This window comes from Mytilus californianus, unplaced genomic scaffold (assembly GCF_021869535.1).
Source record: "Mytilus californianus isolate M0D057914Y unplaced genomic scaffold, xbMytCali1.0.p SCAF_9, whole genome shotgun sequence".
Classification (NCBI taxonomy): domain Eukaryota; kingdom Metazoa; phylum Mollusca; class Bivalvia; order Mytilida; family Mytilidae; genus Mytilus; species Mytilus californianus.
Genome location: NW_026262745.1, coordinates 28,661,799 through 28,686,314, shown reverse-complemented (window position 1 = coordinate 28,686,314; position 24,516 = coordinate 28,661,799). Strand labels below are relative to the sequence as shown.

Genomic DNA, 24,516 nt, shown 5'->3' with positions numbered 1-24,516 from the left:
AAATGCATAGGTACAGTGGGCAAGAAGAGAATGAAATTCCAGACAGGTTTTCACTTAATGGCCTGAGAACAGTTATTTCATAGTGCATTTATTTTAGACAATAAATTCAAATTAAAAAAATAGCACCTGCTCCATCTCAAAAAGATATCAAAATTATAGAAAAGTCTAGTAGCTCTAACTCAAAATATGGAAAATTCTATGTTGAGGGGGCTATTATTCAGTTTGACAGCTTCAGACATTCTAATTTTTGACCTTTTTTGACTGGACCAAATCATTACTTTACATAAGAATTCAGCACCCAATTTTTTTAAACATATAATTTCATCCTCTTACTTGATATTTCATGTATGAAATATAAAGAAATAAATTTGGAAAGTGTATTAAAAAAATTTGCAAGTTATACACTGTCCACACTAGGGACGATATTTGTAGACAACGAAAATCAAAGGACGATAACTGTGTCCTCGGACATAATACAGGTAACCTTTATTGCAGGTTTCACTGTACTGAAGTTTTCCATGATTGACCGTAGTATTTTTTAGCCGTGTTTGTTTATAAATTATGACAGAGGAATACTGTATTTTTTTTCTAAAAATAACATTTATATTGGAAAATGTCTTAAAAATTATTTAAGAAAAAAACATATTTCTTTTTGTCTCCAGTTTGTTGGACTAAGTCCCCAAAATGTCTTTGACAATACAAAATTTTTTTTATAAGCCTATGTGCATGATAAAACCTAATGAATATAAAAAAATTAATATGTTGTGGTATAATTGCCAGTGAGACAACTATCCATCAGAGACAAAAGGACAGGTATATTTTTACCTTATCCTCTTATTTTGATATAATGTTTAATAATGATTTGTTTGGTTCATTTTGATCCAACTTTCCCTTTAAAAATTTCAGATTTTGGTGACAAGGAAATTAGCTGGTTGATTTAGAAAGGATGAGCAATATAAAGGTTATTTTTAAAAGAAAGGTTGAAGAAACTAAATATAAATTTTTCCTGAAATTTATTTTCAGTTTTTGTTTCCTGATGCCAAAGATCCATTAGAGAAAGCAAATGATGACAGTGAGACAGAAAACACATGTGAAAATAACAATCCTTCAAAGTTTACAGCATTGTTAGAGGTGAATATTAAATCATAGAAGTTGCTGACATGATATAAGTCACTTGACTCTTTCCAATGGACAGTTTATCTACTTCATTTAATTATAAAACAGAAAGATGTGGCCTACATGCCTACAGCAGTTGAAGTTTCAAAATGAAGAAAATAGTATTTTGTTTGCATGCATGAACAAAACCTTAATTGATTTCCTGGCATTTGTTAGAATTTTGAATAAGTTGCATTTTAGCATTTGAAGTTTTAGCTTCAACACATTCATTTATAGGGTTATAACAGACTGTGCATATTATTTTTTACAAGTTTGTTGCAGAAAAAACCCAGTTTCATTATTTTCTATTTAAAGTCATTACCTAAGCGATTAAAGACAGCACCTACAGATAGCTTAGTTTACAGATTAGCTGTGTGTTTTTGTATAGTGAACAAAAACTATGGAGGTCTCAAGGGGTTAGCTCAGCTGTGGCAGGAGTTTGTACTGGAAATGAGGTACAGATGGGAGAACAAATATGAATTAGAAGGGTAAGGTCATGATAAATATGTATTTAATGTGTGAAACATGAGAGATTTTGTTATAACTTCTGATTTAGCACCGCTACCACTTACCTACATAAATTAGAATTTCAACTAAACTCTTTAAAAAAAAACATTTTATAATGGACAAAACCACTCAAACTATTATTTTAAAACAACAACACTCTGTAGTATGTATATAATTCTGTAAATTCAGAAATCATTCTTTCCATTTATTATTTTGATGGTCAATCATCTGACAAAAATTCTGTATAGGAATTTTGCAGTTCAAATTTAAAATGTTAGTGCTGATCAAAGTGATACTAGTTCAATTGCATTTTTTGCAATAATAAAAACATCTAGGAAAATTTTTGAATTTATAGAATATCTAAGATTGATTAATGGTTGCTTAACTAGGAGATATCTAAGACAATAATGTGGTAATGTAATTGATGGCCTATATTATAAACTTTGATTCTTGATCATTCAGATTAGTGCACTACTTTATTTTTGTTTTGTTTTCTTTGCTTTCTAAAGTGATAGATGAAATGTATTCACAAATCTTATTATTTCAGAGTAAGTAAATCTGCTCCACACTTAGGGTCATGTCTACTTTATCAGAAATTACAGGTATGTAAAAATAGTAATTTTAATGTTATTATCATCATTTGCAAAATAACATAAAAAATAACAAAATTCCTGAGTATCATTGTGTTAGTGTTAACCTACTGCAAGAATATATGATCCAAACATTAACTTGATGGAGAAATACATTTATCTTAGGGGAATGATTTCAAACAATATTTTGAATTCTTAACAATTTTTACAAAAAACTTGAAAAAGAAGTAGATGGGAGTTGCATTGATAAGTCAAATAAAACAATTAAGGAAAATATGATATTGAAATGAACAGTTTTTTGCAATGTTTATTATCTTGAAAGCCTTTCTATAGACCTCAGTATGAGAAAATTTCTAATGAATTGAATGCTTCTTTTTATAATTTTATTGGGATGTAAAGCGTTATCCTAAGCACATTTTGTATGAAGCTCAGAAGCACTTCATATTAAAAATGTGTGCACGTTAAAGGCTTTTGCAACCCTATAAAATTATTAAAACAAGCATTTAATTCTTATAATGACATTTTTATGCTACAGCCATGAAATGATATATAGCTTTTCGTTTGTTTTTCAATGCATTATTTTTACATTGTCACGGATAGCACATGCAGTCTTAGCTGTTGTATTTTATAAGGAAATAAAATATGACATTGGAGTGCCTCACAATTGTCATCAGCCAATCAGAATTATGGATTCTAATGAACCATACATGTAATGTAATTATTTGAAGTTAAAGATTCTTATTACCTGAATTCATGCTGCCATTAAGAGAAATGAACCTATATATATAAAAAAACTACAAATTTTCAGTTATATATGTACAATTAACATTTGATTTATTGCCAAAGAATCTACTTTTTTTCCAATGCAAACTAACTTTATAATTTCGTCTTTATTCTCAGATTATCAGTTGAATGCATATTATTAAATATTTATTTCAGATGTTAAATAGTTGTATAGATAAAAAGATTCAGAGAGAAACTCTTTTCAAAGGATATACTAGTCAAACCAATCTAGATTCAAACTCTTCTGAAATGGAGGTAGAAAACAATAGTGAATCAAATGGCAAATGTGAAAGTGAAAATAAAAAAAGAAAAGAAGGTTGTTCAAATAAGTTAGACAGAAAAACTAGTGATAGTTCAGCAGATGATGATGATGAATTCTATGAATGTCAAGACTCTCCTTCTAAATCACCAACAGAATCAGATAAAGATGTTGATGAAAAAGAAGATTCTAGTGAAACAATGGACACTTCACAGAGTGAATCATCATCATTTGTGGACTCGGTGACACATAAACCTGAAGGACGGCTTTCTGCATTTAATGATATTCAGTTATTAAGTACAGGAGAACAGTTATATATACCTGTTACCCAGGAGCCAGCTCCTATGACAGAAGATATGTTAGAAGAACATGCTGAAATACTTGCCAAGTATGTCATGGTTGTTTATATTCAGTTATACTTTTTTCAAACAAATAAAACACTTTTACAGATAAAAAGCATCTTATTGAGATTTATTGCTTTCCGACTTACTTCTCTTACTACATACCAGCTTTCGTTAGGTGAGCAGCAAAAATATGGTTAGTTTTGTAAACATTACTTCTATACTAGATAATTCGTATCAGAAAATGCATGGTAATTATTTATGAAAGTAATGTAAAGTGTTTTTTTTTTTTTTTTTATTTTAGGTTGTGACATCAATCAATGATTGAAAATGATACCTATATATATATATGATTATTATAATAGCAAAATCGATTTGTGAGCAACCAATATTCAAAATATTTTTATTCTTTTTTGACTTGTGAAATGATATAAGATGACTGTTTTATTAAAGGTTAGGAACTTCTGCAGAAGGGGCACAATTGAGAGCAAGGATGCAGAGTGCTTGTCTTATTTCTGATATGGAGTCTTTCAAAGTAAGTCGAAAAAGATATAACATGTGAGCTGGGTCGGATAGAAATCGACCTTATGCAAGTGCATGTACACATGTACATGTGTAAGACTTTGAATTTTTTTTTTGGACATTCAAATACAAAATTACAAAATAAAAGATGAATTTTGGTATGTTTTATAGGGTTCTTATAACAACTCAATTTTCAAATATTTACAGACTTTCCATAGAGATTTTTTTTAAAACCAAAATAGGTTACGAGATGTATTGATCTTCAGCTCATATTTTGATGTTCTAAATTTTGTGAATAACATGTTTTGATAATAAATACCAATTTACTCAAATGAGAATAAGCTCTCATAACCAGTCAGTCGTATTCGTTTTATTAAATTTAACATTTGAATCTGCAGTTCACATGTTTTCTCCAGATTATTTCCATCTAAAGGTATAAAATAATAAATAATAAAAAAGGGAAACAACATGTTAAAAAATGTTTGCATCTGAAGCGCTTTTCTAGATTTACCTCATCAGGAATGCTCAAAGCCTAATATTTGATAGCCAAAGATGAATAGGAACCCAAACAGTTGATAAATCATTTCACCATGCATAAGAAAAGACTGTACTTTGTTGTTAGAGGTGCTGGTTTCATTTCAGGATTGAGGATAAGGACAATTAGAAGAATCAGTAAATCTGATATTTGCAATCGTCATATCCCAATTGCATTGGCAGTGCTTTCAACAGATAACCATTATTTATATTCTAGTGCAATACTTGTAAAATATTTATATAAAACATTGGAAATATCCTAGAAACAATTTTGCAATGAGGTTGACAATGACTTAGCAGATGTCATCCAATCATAGACCGTCAACCATGGTATTGACAGCAGTTGTCATCCAATCCGATACTATCAACCATGATAGTGACAGCAGTTGTCATCCAATCCGAGACTATCAACCATGATAGTTACTGCAGATGTCATCCAATCAGAAGTGGTGTAACATGTCAAATTGAATTCTATATATATCACATTTTTATCATATTGCATATTGCTCATGTTGTCAAGGTGAAGATTCGATTCAATGATATAATTCAAAATGTTTTTGACGTATACATAGATGCCATTAGAAATAGTAGAGGATAACTTGTTTTGTCCTCAATATTAAAAATTTGTTAACTGCCAATGGAATAAATGTGAATTAGTGTATGCACTTTAACATATGTACTTTCACATAGAAATTCAGGAGCAGATGTTATATATTTACATTATAGGCAGCTAATCCAGGTTGTGTTTTAGAAGATTTTGTAAGGTGGTACTCACCTAGAGACTGGATAGAGGATGAATCTACAACATCTAATGATAATACACAGACAAAACCTAAAGGTTTGTACAACTAAATCTTCTGTTTGTGGCTAAAAGTTTTTCTTATTAATAATTACAGCCAAAACTCAAAGGTTTGGACATCTTGATAATTGTACAATTAAATGAGACTTACCTTAAGTCGAAATTTGATTGTAATTTTGTTGAACCTATTTATGCTGAGAGTTAACATGAGATGCGCACGCAGATCGTAGAGGTCACTTTTCAGAGAATGTAACAGAGCACATAAGCACATGATACACCAAAAGAAAACTGGGTGGGAATACGAGTGATAGGGAGGGCATGTTAACTCTCAGCATAAATAGGTTCAACAAAATTACAATCAAATTTCGACTTAAGGTAAGTCTCATTTAATTGTACAATTTTATTGAACCTATATGCTGAGAGTACCATGAGATTTCAGAGATATGTGATCTGTTACTCATGTTCACTGTAATTTAATACAGCCTCATCAATCATGATTTATTTCCAGGCTTTAAAAAACAAGATGTTGTATCAACTTTGTATTCTATCAAAGTACAAAAGTAAAATAAATCAAACATACATTGACATATGCACATGTTATGTTAAACTTTAAAATGTCATTGATTGTAAATCTAACATATGTATTATCATTATTCATGTTATACATGATAAGATATGACTTCTCAAAACCTTCACACTATAATTATCATTATAATTTTGTTTAGATACAGGTTTATCATAAAATTTTCTGAATGTTGATTCATTTGACCAACCTGCCGCTTTTAAAATAGTATCTACTGAAGTAGCACACCGTAGTGCTGCAGATGTACTTGCTGATCTAGTACTATGTGGTTTGTATATAGTTATGTCTACACCAGTTGTTTGCAAAACAATCTTAACCCAACGTCCAAGAGTGTCTTTAGACACATGAGAATATGGTTTTATACAGCTCAAGATTAATTTTTGGGTTTTCCGAAAACATGATGTTCTAACTAAATACTCTTTTAGAACAGTTACAATACACAGACTATTATCCTCAATAAAAGCTGGCAACTCTATTGGTTGTAAATGCCTCCCTGGCTTTGAACATTTTAATAAAATTCTCACATCTATATATATGTTACTATCTGTAACAGTTATATCATCTAAATCTAAGCTATGAATGGTTTGTAACCTTTGACCTGTTAACAATAATAGCAGTGTAACTAGCTTATATGATAAAACACGTAAAGATAACATATAAACTGGTGTTAATGTCTTCAAATATTTAAGCACGACTTCAACATCCCAGGTTCTTTGATATCTGGGTAATGATGGCTTAAGATTGAATATGCCTTTTAGAAAGCGCTTCACCAATGGCCATTGCCCAACAGTTTTCTCTTGATTTACAGACAAAAATGAAGATAACATACTTCTGGCAGTATTAATAGCACTGTAACCTAAACCTATTTTATATAACGAAGTTAAAAATTCTAAAACATTTAACTCAGTGGCTTTAAATGAATTAATTTTTCGTTCACTGCAAAATAACAACCATCTTTTTAAATATGTCCAATATTGTTGTCGAGTAGCTGGTTTCCAAGATGCAATGATGATTTCGGACGATTCTTTTGATAATCCATAATTTTGCAAGATTTCCCCGATATCCTGAAAACTGCTAATCGTAATTTCACTAAATGATGCTCTTTTGTTGGATTCTGGGGTTGATAAAGAAGATTTTTTCGACTGTTTATTATAAATGACTGTGCCACAATCTGATGAAGTATTTGTGGAAACCAGTTCTGAGTGTTCCACAATGGTGCCACTAATGTCATGTCCGCTTGATCCTGGTCCACCTTTTGCAATATCTTCCCTATCAGACTGAAAGGTGAAAAACAATAACAATTAATGTTACTCCATTTTACAGAAAAAGCATCTACTGCTTCAGCATATTTATCAGGAAAATAAGAGAAATAACGTGGTAATTGATGATTAAATTTTGATGCAAACAAATCTACATCATGTGGTCCAAATAAAAAATCAATAATATTAAAAACATCATCATGCAATTTCCACTCAATATCCACATTTATTGATCTCGATAGTCTATCTGCTTCTATATTAGCAACTCCTGGCAAATGACAAGCAGTAACCCAAATTTTCCTTTGTATACACCAAATCCACAATTCCTTTGTCAAATTGTTTAACTTTACAATGCGGCCACGCATTTTATTAATATAATTCACTGCGACCATGTTATCTAGATACACTTTTACATGAATGTTGTTTCTTGACGAACAAAACCAAATTAATGCTAAAAATGCTGCCTTAAGCTCTAGAAAATTAATATGGTTTTTCTGTTCTTCATATGACCAAAACCCTTTGGTTTCGAACAATGTATCTTGCACAACTGCACCCCAACCAGTGTTTGAACTATCAGTGTTAAGAATAAACTTCGGATCTATTAAAGTCATTGGTTTGAAACTACTATTTATATTATTAACCCACCAATTTAAATCTGAAATATTTCCATCTGACAAAGACATTTTTGCATCAAAATTTCCATAATTTTGTTTTAATAATACATCTTTTGTAATTTCTAAAGACTTTATATATAATGGTGCATACTGTACACCTGGTTCCGTTGCTACTAATTTTCCAATAACTTGTGCAAACTCTCTTATTGTAATCTCTTCTTTGAGAATTAACCGACTACATAATTTAATTATATTGTCTGCCTTTTCTTCTGTTACTCTAATACACATTGTTATTGAATTAATCACAAAACCCAAAAAAACAATAATTTGAGTAGGTTGAAGTACAGATTTATCTGGATGTATGGTAAAACCAAGGTGATCTAATAATTGTACTGTGTCAATTATATTACTTTGACATCCAGAAAAGGTCTTGCTCACAAGTAAACTATCATCAATATATGGTGTGTTGCAATGTCCTTTACTTCTCAGTTTTGAAAAAACAATTTTTAAAATTTTTGTGAAAATTCGCGGTGCTGTTGTTAATCCATTTGGCAAACAAGTGTATTCATACAAAACCTCATTCCAATAAAATCTAAGATATTTCCTATCTTTTTCATTGATGCTAACAGAATAATATGCATCTTTTAAATCAACAGAACCAAACCAGCAATTTTGTGTAATGTTTGTTATTGCTGTTTTAAAAGTTTCCATTTTAAAGTGTATTTGTTCAATATCAAGATTTAACTGTTTTAGATTTAAAATTACTCGATAAGTGCCATCTTTCTTGGGTCTCACAAAAATATTTGAAACATACTGATCCTTAATTGGAGTAACAGGTTGAATAATTGTTTTTGAAATAAACTTATCTATTTCTTTTTGTACATATTCATTTTCTTCACTGCTGAATACAAGTGGGTATGGCTTTATAAGCTGTGTAGGAATGTTTTCAAATTCTAACTGATAACCTTTAATAATATTTAAGATCCAATAGTCAGATGTTAATTCCTTCCATCGATGCAAAAACTTTGAAATTTTCCCCCCAATAAAATTATTAGGAATATTTTGAAGTTTTATAGCAGTTAAGTCAATCAAGTGATCATTTGTACTTACATCACTATCAGAAATAACATGATCTACTTTTTGTCTTTGTTTTTCTTCTTGTTGAATGTCTTGCTGCGGTCTAAAAAACCATCATCATCATATTTCCTTATTCTTTTGGTTGGTTTTCCTCCATCAATGTGGCGTTTTCTTTTCCCAAATTTATGAGGAAATCCACGCCCTCCATGGCCATGATGGCTACGTCCCCTGTTAGAAGACTGATATGAGTTCTTGGGATTATCATACGTATAATTATGGTCCTTCCCAACTTTTTTACACACACTATGCTCCGCATCTAGCTCTTTGATTTTTTCCTTAATATCGTCCCCAAACAGCATGTCAGTGACTGGTGTGGTATCATCACACAGACCTTTATACTGGGGTTTAATGTCCCCCTTAATGAAACTCCTACGTCTGAAGGTTATTTCGCTATAACAAGCTTGAAATAGCTGGTACGTATCTCTGCACGTAACTGCATATGCTTGCAGTTCCTCTCTAGACATTCCTTCTTTCTTTGAAGATTTATCCACAAACATATCCATCATATACATCAATGGCCAAGCTGTTTTAGACAAGAGATTCTGTAAACGTTGTAATTTTACATCCACATCTTTATTCCGTGGTGTCATTTGTTTCCAAATACCTACAAGTATAATATAAATTTAGTATATATACACTCAAAAGTTTATAGTGTGTATATTATTATTACATGCAAAGGATTTTTACGCAATATTTATACGTGCACACATTTCGCATAATCATGATAATTATTGCGAGTTTTTCATCATATTTATAATACTATATTATTTATTACCATGTAAATTATGGTTTGTATTATAAAAAATTGATTTGCAGATACACTTGATTTTTCACAAGATAAAAATTTTATTAAAATGCAATTTAATTGCATAAATCCTCACCTATGTTGACTCGTGGGACTTTTAGACTGCTCACATTAGCAGGCTTATCATATTTCTTTGTGAGATCTTTGTATTTTTCTTCATTGACTCGTGTCCTCAGTCCCTGGTTCATGTATGAGGCTAAACCAGAATTAATTTTTGGACCTGTCTTTTCATCTGAACTAATGAAGTCTTTCATGAATTCCAAGACATTTTCATTTTCTGCCTTTTCAATATCATTATCTACTTCATTCTCAGAACATGCTTCATCATCGCTATCGTAACTTTCGTCACTAGAAATATCTGAATATAATTCAGACGGTGCAGATATGTTTTTAGTTTGGTTATTGTTCATATCATTATCAAACAAACTGTCCAGTTGCGATTGGTAATCATCCTTTGTGGGTTTATTTTTCACGACCTTTCTTGGTCCGGCCATTGTTGCCGATTGTCTAGGATTCACCTTTGTGGAACTTTGTGTAGTATCAGTTCTTGAATTCTGATTTTTCATCAAAGTTTGGATATACAATTGATTTTGCAGTAGCATATTGTAGATATCCGGTGTGACTTCTTCCGGAGTGTGAGTGACAGGAGCATTGCTCATGGCTCCTCCTCCTACATTAATGTTTTCAATGCTTGCTTGAAACCCACTAATATTGTTATCGTAACCTGGCGAAATAAGTTGCCTGTGGTCATTCATAATGCTAAAAATATTGTCACTTTTTGAACTAGTCTTGGCCGTGCCAGAAAGTTCCGATACCGAGTCAATGCTCGAATGTTCAGCTATGTCATTAACAATCGTATGCTGACAACGTGACAAATTATCCATCACAAGCTACATCGTTAGAATATTAATCCATCCAAAAACTATATCAAATCGTAAAGTTTGTATTCCAAATGTCACAAATATATTAATTTCCAGTTAAAAACAATTAAGATATCCATTATTTTCAAATAAACATAAGAGGGATAAATTCCATGACTTGACCTCATAAGACCAAATACGCTAGTGACCTCTACGATCTGCGTGCGCATCTCATGGTACTCTCAGCATATAGGTTCAATAAAATGTATAATATGTGGCAAAAAATATATCTAATGATAATCATGATAATACACAGACTAAAACTACAGGTTTACACATCTTAATTATATTACATTGTTTGTGGCCATTAATATATGATGATACATGGACATGAATTCAAGGTAAGTATAAATTACTTAAGAACAGTTTAAGGTCAAAAGAAATGTGATGTTCATTCAGTCTGTAACAAAGGTTTGTTCCTATTTATTGTCATCTCTTAAGTTCTAAGGTTAGCATGACATATTGGTACATTATTAGAATCTAAGAGACTCAACTTACTAGAGATATATGTATTCTGTCATTGATTGAACATAATCTGAATAATGGCTGTTATGTTTTATAATTAGATTGCAGATATCAATTTCAGGAATGGGTTAAAGTGATGAAATGTAATACTGCTAGCAATCAGGTTTTTTTTTGTAGATTCCGTGAAAATGTTTCTTCTTCTTTAAATTGTTTTTCTTAATGATTTCAGGTTATTTAAGTCCAAGAATGCAAATACCAGGGAATGTATGGTACGAAGCATGGCAAAGTGCAAAGCCAGTTCCAGCTCATAGACAGAAAAGATTATTTGATGACACAAAGGAAGCTGAAAAGGTTAGTAAGGCAATCTGAAATATTTTATTTCATGTTTTTTTTAAATTAATTGTTTTACAGGTTGAAATTATACTCAATCTTAAACACGGGTTTATTTTCATACAGCTGGTCAGTTTAAAAATTTGTTAGTTACTCATATAAAAGTTGCTTATGTGAAAGAGCTTGCTTCAGTTGACTTTACCTTATATTTTCTTTATTTTTACCAGAGAAATTTTAAATTAAACATGATATTTTTTAAAACAGCTTGTCAAAAGATTAGAATAGAATTGACCAGTTGTAAGAAAACTAGTTTATTCATGTTTAAGTTAAAAGGTAACTGTATAAGTTAATCTGTTTTTGCTGGTCCTTCCCAAAAAATCCATTTTACTGGATCTATGTGTAACACATGTGTATGCCAGCTAAAAGTTGGCATTATATCTTCTCAACACAATTTCTGATAAGGAGAAAACCTATTCAGTTTCAAGGTCAAAGGTTAAAGTCTAGTTCACAACATAATATAAAAACTTAATGACATGATAAAGCTGGAGTATATACAATGTAGATGTAGTTTCAACTTTATCAGTTGATTTATCAGGTTGAATGCAATGAATACTATAAGATTACAAGGTTAAAGATCAAAGATCAAAAGTTTTGTTTTTTATTTTAAAAAAAAACAGCTTGCAAGCATGGCAAATGTTACAGCATATTGCACTGTAAACAACTATTGAAATATGAACAATTAGAATTGTTACTTATCTAATAGTTGACTCTGAGTTATGAATTTACCCAGATTTAAAATCCACAAGACCTGATGAAGTTATACCACATTTACTGTTATATTTGACCTTCGATATTTTACTGTGGCTATGTTTCCTGTCATCTTTGTAACAGATGATTGTATAACATATACAATCATAACTGTTTTACATTTTACAGGTATTACATTTCCTGTCTGCCATGAAACCAGCTGATGTTATTTTACAATTAATGCCATGTTTGATTCATGCTGCAATTATAAAGGTTGTAGAAAATGGTAAGTTTCTTTAAAATCTGTCTGTTTGGTCACACTTTTAGACCTCACTGTTCAAAGTGTGGCTGCTTACAAGGAAGCTATTGAACCAAGGATTCCATATGCTTATAAAAGTTGAAGTCATTCCTCTGAAAGTTTTTAATTATCACCATGAATTGACTGACTGTTATGTCTGTGTAACAGATGATGACAGAAATGTTTACCGATACTTGCCATGAACAACACAACATATGGCAACTACTGAAACAGGAACTGCTGATCTTTCTATAACATTGTGTTCACCAAGGGTTTTTTTTGTGGGGTTTCTTTTGAATAGTCTTTATTTTTCTATGAAGTGTTTTGTAGACTGTTGTTGTCTTTTCATCATCTTGTCTCGTCTTGACAGAGTCCATGGTATTGTCTGTTTTTGTCTTGTCTTGACAGAGTCCATGGTATTGTCTGTTTTTGTCTTGTCTTGACAGAGTCCATGGTATTGTCTGTTTTTGTCTCACCTTGACAGAGTCCATGGTATTGTCTGTTTTTGTCTCACCTTGATAGAGTCCATGGTATTGTCTGTTTTTGTCTCCCCTTGACAGAGTCCATGGTATTGTCTGTTTTTGTCTCCCCTTGACAGAGTCCATGGTATTGTCTGTTTTTGGCTCGCCTTGACAGAGTCCATGGTATTGTCTGTTTTTGTCTCACCTTGACAGAGTCCATGGTATTGTCTGTTTTTGTCTCCCCTTGACAGAGTCCATGGTATTGTCTGTTTTTGTCTCCCCTTGACAGAGTCCATGGTATTGTCTGTTTTTGTCTCGCCTTGACAGAGTCCATCGTATTGTCTGTTTTTGTCTTGCCTTGACCAAGTCCATGGTATTGTCTGTTTTTGTCTTGCCTTGACAGAGTCCATGGTATTGTCTGTTTTTGTCTCACCTTGACAGAGTCCATGGTATTGTCTGTTTTTGTCTCACCTTGACAGAGCCCATGGTATTGTCTGTTTTTGTCTCGCCTTGACAGAGTCCATGGTATTATCTGTTTTTGTCTCGCCTTGACAGAGTCCATGGTATTGTCTGTTTTTGTCTCCCCTTGACAGAGTCTGTCTCGCCTTGAGAGTCCATGGTATTGTCTGTTTTTGTCTCACCTTGACAGAGTCAATGGTATTGTCTGTTTTTGTCTCCCCTTGACAGAGTCCATGGTATTGTCTGTTTTTGTCTCCCCTTGACAGAGTCCATGGTATTGTCTGTTTTTGTCTCCCCTTGACAGAGTCCATGGTATTGTCTGTTTTTGTCTCGCCTTGACAGAGTCCATGGTATTGTCTGTTTTTGTCTTGCCTTGACAGAGTCCATGGTATTGTCTGTTTTTGTCTCGCCTTGACAGAGTCCATGGTATTGTCTGTTTTTGTCTCATCTTGACAGAGTCCATGGTATTGTCTGTTTTTGTCTCGCCTTGACCAAGTCCATGGTATTGTCTGTTTTTGTCTCGCCTTGACAGAGTCCATGGTATTGTCTGTTTTTGTCTCACCTTGACAGAGTCCATGGTATTGTCTGTTTTTGTCTCACCTTGACAGAGCCCATGGTATTGTCTGTTTTTGTCTCACCTTGACAGAGCCCATGGTATTGTCTGTTTTTGTCTCCCCTTGACAGAGTCCATGGTATTGTCTGTTTTTGTCTCACCTTGACAGAGTCCATGGTATTGTCTGTTTTGTCTCACCTTGACAGAGTCCATGGTATTGTCTGTTTTTGTCTCGCCTTGACAGAGCCCATGGTATTGTCTGTTTTTGTCTCGCCTTGACAGAGTCCATGGTATTGTCTGTTTTTGTCTCCCCTTGACAGAGTCCATGGTATTGTCTGTTTTTGTCTCGCCTTGACAGAGTCCATGGTATTTTCTGTTTTTGTCTCGCCTTGACAGAGTCCATGGTATTGTCTGTTTTTGTCTCGCCTTGACAGAGTCCATGGTATTGTCTGTTTTTGTCTCGCCTTGACAGAGTCCATGGTATTGTCTGTTTTTGTCTCATCTTGACAGAGTCCATGGTATTGTCTGTTTTTGTCTTACCTTGACCAAGTCCATGGTATTGTCTGTTTTTGTCTTGCCTTGACAGAGTCCATGGTATTGTCTGTTTTTGTCTCACCTTGACAGAGTCCATGGTATTGTCTGTTTTTGTCTCACCTTGACAGAGCCCATGGTATTGTCTGTTTTTGTCTCACCTTGACAGAGCCCATGGTATTGTCTGTTTTTGTCTCACCTTGACAGAGTCCATGGTATTGTCTGTTTTTGTCTCACCTTGACAGAGTCCATGGTATTGTCTGTTTTGTCTCGCCTTTACAGAGTCCATGGTATTGTCTGTTTTTGTCTGCCCTTGACAGAGTCTGGCTCGCCTTGAGAGTCCATGGTATTGTCTGTTTTTGTCTCACCTTGACAGAGTCCATGGTATTGTCTGTTTTTGTCTCACCTTGACAGAGCCAATGGTATTGTCTGTTTTTGTCTCACCTTGACAGAGCCCATGGTATTGTCTGTTTTTGTCTCCCCTTGACAGAGTCTGTCTCGCCTTGAGAGTCCATGGTATTGTCTGTTTTTGTCTCACCTTGACAGAGTCCATGGTATTGTCTGTTTTTGTCTCACCTTGACAGAGCCCATGGTATTGTCTGTTTTTGTCTCCCCTTGACAGAGTCCATGGTATTGTCTGTTTTTGTCTCGCCTTGACAGAGTCCATGGTATTGTCTGTTTTTGTCTCGCCTTGACAGAGTCCATGGTATTGTCTGTTTTTGTCTCGCCTTGACAGATTCCATGGTATTGTCTGTTTTTGTCTCGCCTTGACCAAGTCCATGGTATTGTCTGTTTTTGTCTCGCCTTGACCAAGTCCATGGTATTGTCTGTTTTTGTCTCGCCTTGACCAAGTCCATGGTATTGTCTGTTTTTGTCTCACCTTGACAGAGTCCATGGTATTGTCTGTTTTTGTCTCACCTTGACAGAGCCCATGGTATTGTCTGTTTTTGTCTCACCTTGACAGAGCCCATGGTATTGTCTGTTTTTGTCTCACCTTGACAGAGCCCATGGTATTGTCTGTTTTTGTCTCACCTTGACAGAGTCCATGGTATTGTCTGTTTTTGTCTCGCCTTGACAGAGTCCATGGTATTGTCTGTTTTTGTCTCCCCTTGACAGGGTCTGTCTTGCTTTGAGAGTCCATGGTATTGTCTGTTTTTGTCTCACCTTGACAGAGTCCATGGTATTGTCTGTTTTTGTCTCACCTTGACAGAGTCCATGGTATTGTCTGTTTTGTCTTGCCTTGACAGAGTCCATGGTATTGTCTGTTTTTGTCTCGCCTTGACAGAGTCCATGGTATTGTCTGTTTTTGTCTCACCTTGACAGAGTCCATGGTATTGTCTGTTTTGTCTTGCCTTGACAGAGTCCATGGTATTGTCTGTTTTTGTCTCGCCTTGACAGAGTCCATGGTATTGTCTGTTTTTGTCTCGCCTTGACAGAGCCCATGGTATTGTCTGTTTTTGTCTCACCTTGACAGAGTCCATGGTATTGTCTGTTTTTGTCTCGCCTTGACAGAGTCCATGGTATTGTCTGTTTTTGTCTCCCCTTGACAGGGTCTGTCTCGCCTTGAGAGTCCATGGTATTGTCTGTTTTTGTCTCACCTTGACAGAGTCCATGGTATTGTCTGTTTTTGTCTCACCTTGACAGAGTCCATGGTATTGTCTGTTTTTGTCTCACCTTGACAGAGTCCATGGTATTGTCTGTTTTTGTCTCACCTTGACAGAGTCCATGGTATTGTCTGTTTTTGTCTCACCTTGACAGAGCCCATGGTATTGTCTGTTTTTGTCTCCCCTTGACAGAGTCCATGGTATTGTCTGTTTTTGTCTCGCCTTGACAGAGTCCATGGTATTGTCTGTTTTTGTCTCGCCTTGACAGAGCCAATGGTATTGTCTGTTTTTGTCTCGCCTTGACAGAGTCCATGGTATTGTCTGTTTTTGTCTCGCCTTGACAGAGTCCATGGTATTGTCTGTTTTTGTCTCCCCTTGACAGAGTCCATGGTATTGTCTGTTTGTTGTGTCCCCTTGACAGAGTCCATGGTATTTTCTGTTTTTGTCTCGCCTTGACAGAGTCCATGGTATTGTCTGTTTTTGTCTCGCCTTGACAGAGTCCATGGTATTGTCTATTTTTGTCTCGCCTTGACAGAGTCCATGGTATTGTCTGTTTTTGTCTCATCTTGACAGAGTCCATGGTATTGTCTGTTTTTGTCTTACCTTGACCAAGTCCATGGTATTGTCTGTTTTTGTCTTGCCTTGACAGAGTCCATGGTATTGTCTGTTTTTGTCTCACCTTGACAGAGCCCATGGTATTGTCTGTTTTTGTTTCATCTTGACAGAGTCCATGGTATTGTCTGTTTTTGTCTCACCTTGACAGAGTCCATGGTATTGTCTGTTTTGTCTCGCCTTTACAGAGTCCATGGTATTGTCTGTTTTTGTCTGCCCTTGACAGAGTCTGGCTCGCCTTGAGAGTCCATGGTATTGTCTGTTTTTGTCTCACCTTGACAGAGTCCATGGTATTGTCTGTTTTTGTCTCACCTTGACAGAGCCCATGGTATTGTCTGTTTTTGTCTCCCCTTGACAGAGTCCATGGTATTGTCTGTTTTTGTCTCCCCTTGACAGAGTCCATGGTATTGTCTGTTTTTGTCTCACCTTGACAGAGTCCATGGTATTGTCTGTTTTTGTCTCACCTTGACAGAGTCCATGGTATTGTCTGTTTTTGTCTCACCTTGACAGAGTCCATGGTATTGTCTGTTTTTGTCTCGCCTTGACAGAGTCCATGGTATTGTCTGTTTTTGTCTCCCCTTGACAGAGTCCATGGTATTGTCTGTTTTTGTCTCGCTTTGACAGAGTTCATGGTATTGTCTGTTTTTGTCTCGCCTTGACAGAGTCCATGGTATTGTCTGTTTTTGTCTCACCTTGACAGAGCCCATGGTATTGTCTGTTTTTGTCTCCCCTTGACAGAGTCCATGGTATTGTCTGTTTTTGTCTCACCTTGACAGAGTCCATGGTATTGTCTGTTTTTGTCTCACCTTGACAGAGTCCACGGTATTGTCTGTTTTTGTCTCACCTTGACAGAGTCCATGGTATTGTCTGTTTTTGTCTCACCTTGACAGAGTCCATTGTATTGTCTGTTTTTATATTGCACCCTTGGTATCTTCTTCCATTTTCTTAATACTTTTGTTAATAAGGCTAACTGTAAGTGGATGTTGGAGAGGATTATAAATAAAAGATACCATTTCAGACTTTTGATATGGTTTAAAATTGTAATAAATTTTTTTCAATAAAACTTTATTTTCAAACGGGTGAACAATTAACAACTGCCATTGTGTGATAACAATAATTTCAATTTTGACTAGTAATTAAAACTTTCTTTCACAATTTAGAAATTGATCATGCACCTGTCAAACAGCATGTTATCATTAAATTTAGATTCACTCAATTTGAAGTAAAATTGAGAATGGAAATGGGGAATGTGTCAAAGAGACAACAACCCGACCAAAGAGCAGAAAACAGCAGAAGGCAACTAATGGGTCTTCAACACAGAGAGAAAATCCCGCATCCGGAGGCAGGCTTCAGCTGGCCCTTAAACAAAAATGTGTACTAGTTCAATGAAAATGGACGTCACACTAAACTCCAAAACATATAAATGAACTAAAATTTAAAAAACATACAAGACTAACAAAGGCCAAAGGCTCCTGACTTGGGACAGGCGCAAAAATGCGGCGGGGTTAAACATGTTTTGTGAGATCTCAACCCTCCCCCTATACCTCGAGCCAATTATGCATATTTATTAAACACACAAGTAAATATTTTAAGGAATTACATTCAATACAAGTGAACGAGGAAAGCGAAAGGTGATTAGGTCAAAATCATCAGGCTGTAATGAAAATATGGAGACCTTAATCTCAGTCTAAATTCCCAGTTGATACCAAGGAATTAGCCAATTGAAATTTAAAAAATCTTTTATCTTAGTATTACAGACTGACAGCAGTGGTAGCTTCAGGGGGGTTTGTAGCCCTTTGATTGGAAAATATATCATTTTTATGCCCCACCTACGATAGTAGAGGGGCATTATGTTTTTCGGTCTATGCATCCGTTCGTTCGTTCATTCGTTTCCGTCTGTCCTGCTTCAGGTTAAAGTTTTTGGTCAAGGTAGTTTATGATGAAGTTGAAATCCAATCAACTTGAAACTTAGTACACATGTTCCCTATGATATGATCTTTCTAATTTTAATGCCAAATTAGAGTTTTTACCCCAATTTCACAGTCCACTGAACATAGAAAATGATAGTGCGAGTGAGGCATCCAGGTACTATGGACACATTCTTGTTTAGCATAAAATCGTACTTTTTTCTGTCTTGCTACAACTCCTTTCAAAAATCTTGGATCCACCCCTGGACTGTTTACTATCCTTTTTTAAAGGCCTAACTCCTAACTTGACTTTTAAGACATATGGAAAGATAAGAGTTGTCTTAACTAATTAACTGTTTCCTTAAATGAAGCAATTTACATAATAATACATAAAAATGCATGAATTATTTAACTTTATATCAGAGGGAATTATTATAGTAAATATAGGCTTTATACAAACTATGAAAAAAGTAAAATATGTATGTCTACTATAAAGAGTGAATTGTATGTCAACTATAAAGTGTTAATTATATTTCTACTATAAAGTGTGAATCTAAATGTTACAGATGATTCAGATATACCCAGATTGAAGGACATTTTAGACCAAGTGATAACTAGAGCTTCCAAAGTGACGAGGGCATTTAACCAAAATGCTAAACATTATGAGGTAATATATATGTATTTCTGTTAACAGCTTGATTTTAACTTTTGAAGAAAAAATATGATTAAGCATGATTTATAAAGTTATATATTACTGCATGTGTTCTGCATGTGTGAAAAATGTCTAATATCATTGAAATCCCAAATAAAGATCAGCAAAAACAAAACAAAAAACAAAACAACAAATATCATCAAAGGTCAGCTTTGACTCATGATGCTATTACAACCCCAATATAAGTTCATTTATAAAACATATATTACTAACATTTACAATAAAAATCTATCATTAAAATCATGCCATTATCGAAGTGTTGGTCACTGGATGGATAGTATCCAAGGGTGTACAGAGAACACTTAAAGCTGGAGCTTTAAGTAATACAATTTTCCTACAAAACCTTAGAGGTAACCAACTGGCGTATTATCTCAATTTTGTAAAATCTAGTTAAGGGGAAATACATGAAGATGTTTGTTTGCATTAAATGTCCAACTCTTCCAAACTGATTTAATTGATTTCTAATCAAAGGTTATGCACTTTATCAAGATTTCTCTAATTTTCACCTGATTTATACTTTTCTGGACTGGTTAATTATCATTTTATAACCAGTGTGTGGTTTCTTCATTGATCAAAATTTAATTATGACATCAAGTTATCTTTCTTTCCTCTGAATTTGCTATTGACATAATGAAAAAGGCAACCAACCATGCCTGATGTTGTCACAAAGAAAGATCACAACTTTTTGCGGATATTTTTTTCCTTTATATAGTCTGAAAATCATTAGAGAAACAGTTTCCACCACAGAACATCTTGCAACACAATATTTCTCCACAATGCACAGTTAGATTTTAAATATTTAAAATACTCAGCAAGCCTTGTTTTTTTAAATTTGTGAAATTGGGCAGTCTCAAGTTGAGAAATTTCATATAACACTTGATACAGTTGAAGAATATATATATACATATAATTCGTCTCAAATTTAGCCCAATATATACATATAATTCATCTCAAATTTAGCCCAATATATACATATAATTCGTCTCAAATTTAGCCCAACAATATTAGATCTTTAAATTTGCGTTCGCAAATTTTTGTTCTTCCCTCAGCAGGACTTGAACCCTTGCTGAGGGATAAAGGTTTTATCTGATAGGTGTTCATATATTACAATGGATTTTGCATTTTTTCCCCAGTGGTTTGTATGTAAACTTTATGTATACAGCTTTACGGTTATGGTTTTATGATTTTCAGATAAAGATTGAACCAAAGTAGTATGAAGATATTTCATATACATAAAAATGAAAAATTAACTTTTCTTTGGAGCAAGGAGTGCTCACAACTTCTTTCAGTCACCAACTAATAAGTAAGCAATCTGATTTTTTTCAGGATTTACTAAGAATGATTACAACACTTGAAAATATGATTGCTCAAGCAAAATCCTTAAGGACAAAGTTCACAACAGACTTGTTGAAGGATTGCGATAAAGAAGAAGAGTTGTCTCAGTTTTTGACGCAATTACTACAGAAACCAGAAGTAGATATAGAAGGAGCTTCACAAGGAACAGTAGGATCATGCTTGCATCAGTTGTTTATTGCTCAGCAAAAGGTAAGGCATTTGCTAGCAAAGCATCCACTAGTTATTAAAGCATGTGCTAGCAAAGTAGCACACTATTACAACAGGTGCTAGCTAAGCAGTTTATTTTTATTGCAACATGTTCTAGCAAAGCAGTTTAGTTTTATTGTAACATGTGCTAGCAAAGCAGTTGGTTATCATTATAACATGTGCTAGCAAAGCAGTTTTTAATCTATTCTAAAAAAGCATCTGATTATTTTAAGCAGAATTATAAAATATTAAATGTTGAGGAACAGATATTTAGTGAATGAAAACTACAAAGGAATCCAGTGGAATACTTATGTCGGATTCCGATTAGCATGGCTTTTATTTGCTAGCATACTTATTTGATTATTAGCTCACCTGGCTGAAAAGCTTTTACAAAAATCTTCTCCTCAGAAACCACTGGGCAAAATTTAACCAAACTTAGTCAAACATCATTTGGGAATCTAGTTTAAAAAATGTGTCCAATGACCCTGCCTGCCAACCAAGATGGCGGACATTGCTAAAAATAGAACATAGGAGTAAAATGCAAGTATTACTTATCATTTTGAAAACTGCTATAAATAGAGAAATATTGACAGAAGCAAAAATGTTCAGAATGTTGAGCTCTAACTATTGTCCATTCATGTCAAAACTGTCAGACCAATTCTCATAGGAGTTATTGCCTGTAAATGACGATTTTTACCATTTAAAAATTTTTCTAATTATCTCTTAAATTATAATAGATACACAGAAACTTTAAATTGCAAAAATTATTAGCATGGTAAGATCTACAAATAAGGCAACATAATTAAAATTGTTTGACTACTCTTTGTCAGAGTTATTGCCCTTAAATGACGATTTTTTTTTCTCTCCAAAATTTTGTGGTTTTGCCTAATATCTTAAAAACTATAATAGATAAATAGAAACTTTTAAGCTGAAATGATCAGCAAGACAAGATCTACAAATAAACCATAATGGTTGAAATCTTCAGTCGACTTGTTATTAGAGTTATTGCCCTTTAATGGTAATTTTTACATTTTTTTGATAAAAAAATAAATAGAAATTTTAGAAAGGAAAAATTGTCAGCAGGATAAGATCTACAAATATGTCAACATGACTGAAATTGTCAGTTAACTCTTAATAGAGTTGTTCCCCTTTAATGATGATTTTTACTATAAAGTGGCCATTGTTGAAGATAGATGCAGGTGAGTGACACAGGCTCTTTAGAGCCTAGTTTTTAATTCCATAGAAGTCCTGCAAGCATGATTTCTATATTAAATACAAGAATAAATTGGAATTTTTTTACTGATATATTGTAGGTATCACTAAAAATAGTACGCTGAAGAAAATAAATCATATTGCAGTGGTCAGTTTTATTTCATTTCATTAATTATTTTTCTATTACAGGAAGTAAACATGATTGGAGAAGAAGAGAGTTTATCAGAAAACAAAAATAGTGCAATATCAGACTTTCCACAACCCTCAGCCAGAGAATATATTCTAAGAACAATGGCTCCACGGCCTGCTCCATACTCAAAAACATTGCCGCAGAAAATGTTTTGTAGTATAATGGTTGGTCATCATTTTCAGTTAGCTGGAGCTTTCACTTCGGATTCTCTGTTTCAGTGATTTATGTCAATTTTAGGATTTTTAAATTGTTAAGTCTACAAAAAATATGTTGTTATGTCTTTCTGCTATTTATTGAACTAAAAATAAAAATTATATGCTATGGTTTGTTTTTAATATATTCGCAAAATTTAACTTTATTGTTTCTTGTTAGTATGACATAAGGGTTAATATATATAGAAAAATGGCATTTTTGTTTTTGATACTGACTTTATCAGCAAGAATGTGAAGTGAGCTTGCTAGGTGAGCTGATGAAGTCAGTATCATAAATTAAAATGCCATTATTCTTTTTATCAGCAATTTGTCTTAACTGTATGTTTTTTTGGTTGAAATTTTGAGGTAAATTGAAATAGTAAATAAAACTACATTTACGTGTACAAAAAGTTTGGATGGTAATTCGGTTGTATGAATGAAGTTGCATGCATTTCATTGATAAATTGACGCGGATGGACTTGAGCACATGATGTTGCTGCACTGATATATGACTTTATTGCCTAATATTTTCGAGTATCAACTTCTGTCCATGATCTTACAAATATAAGGCAGTAATGGTGTTTGTTGGTGTTTAACGCTACTTTTAGTGACCTTTGCTATATCATTGCATCCAGTTTTTATTAGTTGAGGAAGCTGCAGTACCTGGAGAGAACTGCCTACCTTCAGTGGGAAAAATGTCAATCCTTGTCAATAAAAGAGAGGTGAAGGATACCAAAGGGACATTCAAACTCGTAAGTCGAAAATAAACTGACAACGCCATGGCTAAAAAAGAAAAAGACAAACAGACAAGGAACAGTACAATCAACAATAAGGATCACCTCATCACGAGAAGAGTTTAAACTCACAACTTCACAGTTGACTTAGCTACAAATTATTTGGTTAAATTGACATAGCTTTCAAAAATCTATTTTGCAGGATATATAGATATCTACAAACTTTTCGAATTGAATGTTTTTCTTTTTTTTTAAATATTAAGAATAAGATGTGTTCATCATGATATGGAAGAATTTTATCCATATGTGCATACTATGAAACATATGGCTATTTACCAAATATTGAAAAAATATTTTCTTTGTATTAATGCAAATACATATTTACCGACTGCATGAAGAACTCTTGATTTTCTGTCTCATTGACAAATAATACTTTACATCTCCTTTTATCCATATAATATTTACATTTCTGGCTGGGTTGGACAAAGTGAAAAAACAGCTTATAGTATGGTTATGTTTGAACGATGGAATGGGAAAAGTGGGTACATAATTTGTATAATCAACTACTTCTACAGTTTTCAACCCAGATTTCTGAAACTTCACAGGGGGATTGCACATATGTTGAAGATGTGCACCTGCTATTATGGAAGTTTTTAAGGAATTTTTTCTCATTTTCCCAGACTTGGGCACTTGGTAATTTTTCAAATATTTAAATGTTCAGTATAGAGCATTATTCATTGTTTAATAAACATTCTGTGCAACCAGGCCATTTTAGTCTATGATCTTTTTTTAATGTATTTACATATAATTAAATGTGTAATATAGACCAGCCATAATTGTTTTAGAGACATTCTGTGCACAAAGTTATTACAGTCTTTTACACAAGAGAGTCCTATATTAGTACTTATGAAATAGGAGGCATGAATATAAGACGATGTGGTATGATTGTCAATAAGACAACTATCCAACAGAGATCAAAGAACGAGTATGTAAACAACTATAGGCCTTTAACAATGAGAAAAACCCATATGGCATTGTAAGTTATAAAAGGTCCATTATAAAATGTGAAACAAACCAATGGCCTGCTTTGTGTGTATGATTATATAGCCAGACAATACATTCTACTTGTCATTATTCCACACTTATATCATTAATTGCCT

The 24,516-nt window shown here is 33.6% G+C and overlaps 1 protein-coding gene across 2 annotated transcripts in view; it reads left to right on the top strand.

Moving 5' to 3' along the window:
* The window catches only part of LOC127714085 (rab3 GTPase-activating protein catalytic subunit-like), a 55,664-nt gene extending 32,912 nt beyond the window's left edge, over window positions 1-22,752 (top strand). For both annotated transcript variants that reach the window (XM_052220037.1, XM_052220038.1), the window contains 11 exons: window positions 1,024-1,131; window positions 1,471-1,643; window positions 2,210-2,264; window positions 3,192-3,682; window positions 4,089-4,170; window positions 5,418-5,529; window positions 11,503-11,624; window positions 12,540-12,636; window positions 19,342-19,442; window positions 20,814-21,032; window positions 22,431-22,752. In XM_052220037.1, the coding sequence (XP_052075997.1) occupies window positions 1,024-1,131; window positions 1,471-1,643; window positions 2,210-2,264; window positions 3,192-3,682; window positions 4,089-4,170; window positions 5,418-5,529; window positions 11,503-11,624; window positions 12,540-12,636; window positions 19,342-19,442; window positions 20,814-21,032; window positions 22,431-22,652 (1,782 nt within the window). In that variant the 3' untranslated portion in view covers window positions 22,653-22,752. The remainder of the gene's footprint in view (window positions 1-1,023; window positions 1,132-1,470; window positions 1,644-2,209; window positions 2,265-3,191; window positions 3,683-4,088; window positions 4,171-5,417; window positions 5,530-11,502; window positions 11,625-12,539; window positions 12,637-19,341; window positions 19,443-20,813; window positions 21,033-22,430) is intronic.
* The last annotated feature ends 1,764 nt before the right edge of the window (window positions 22,753-24,516 follow it).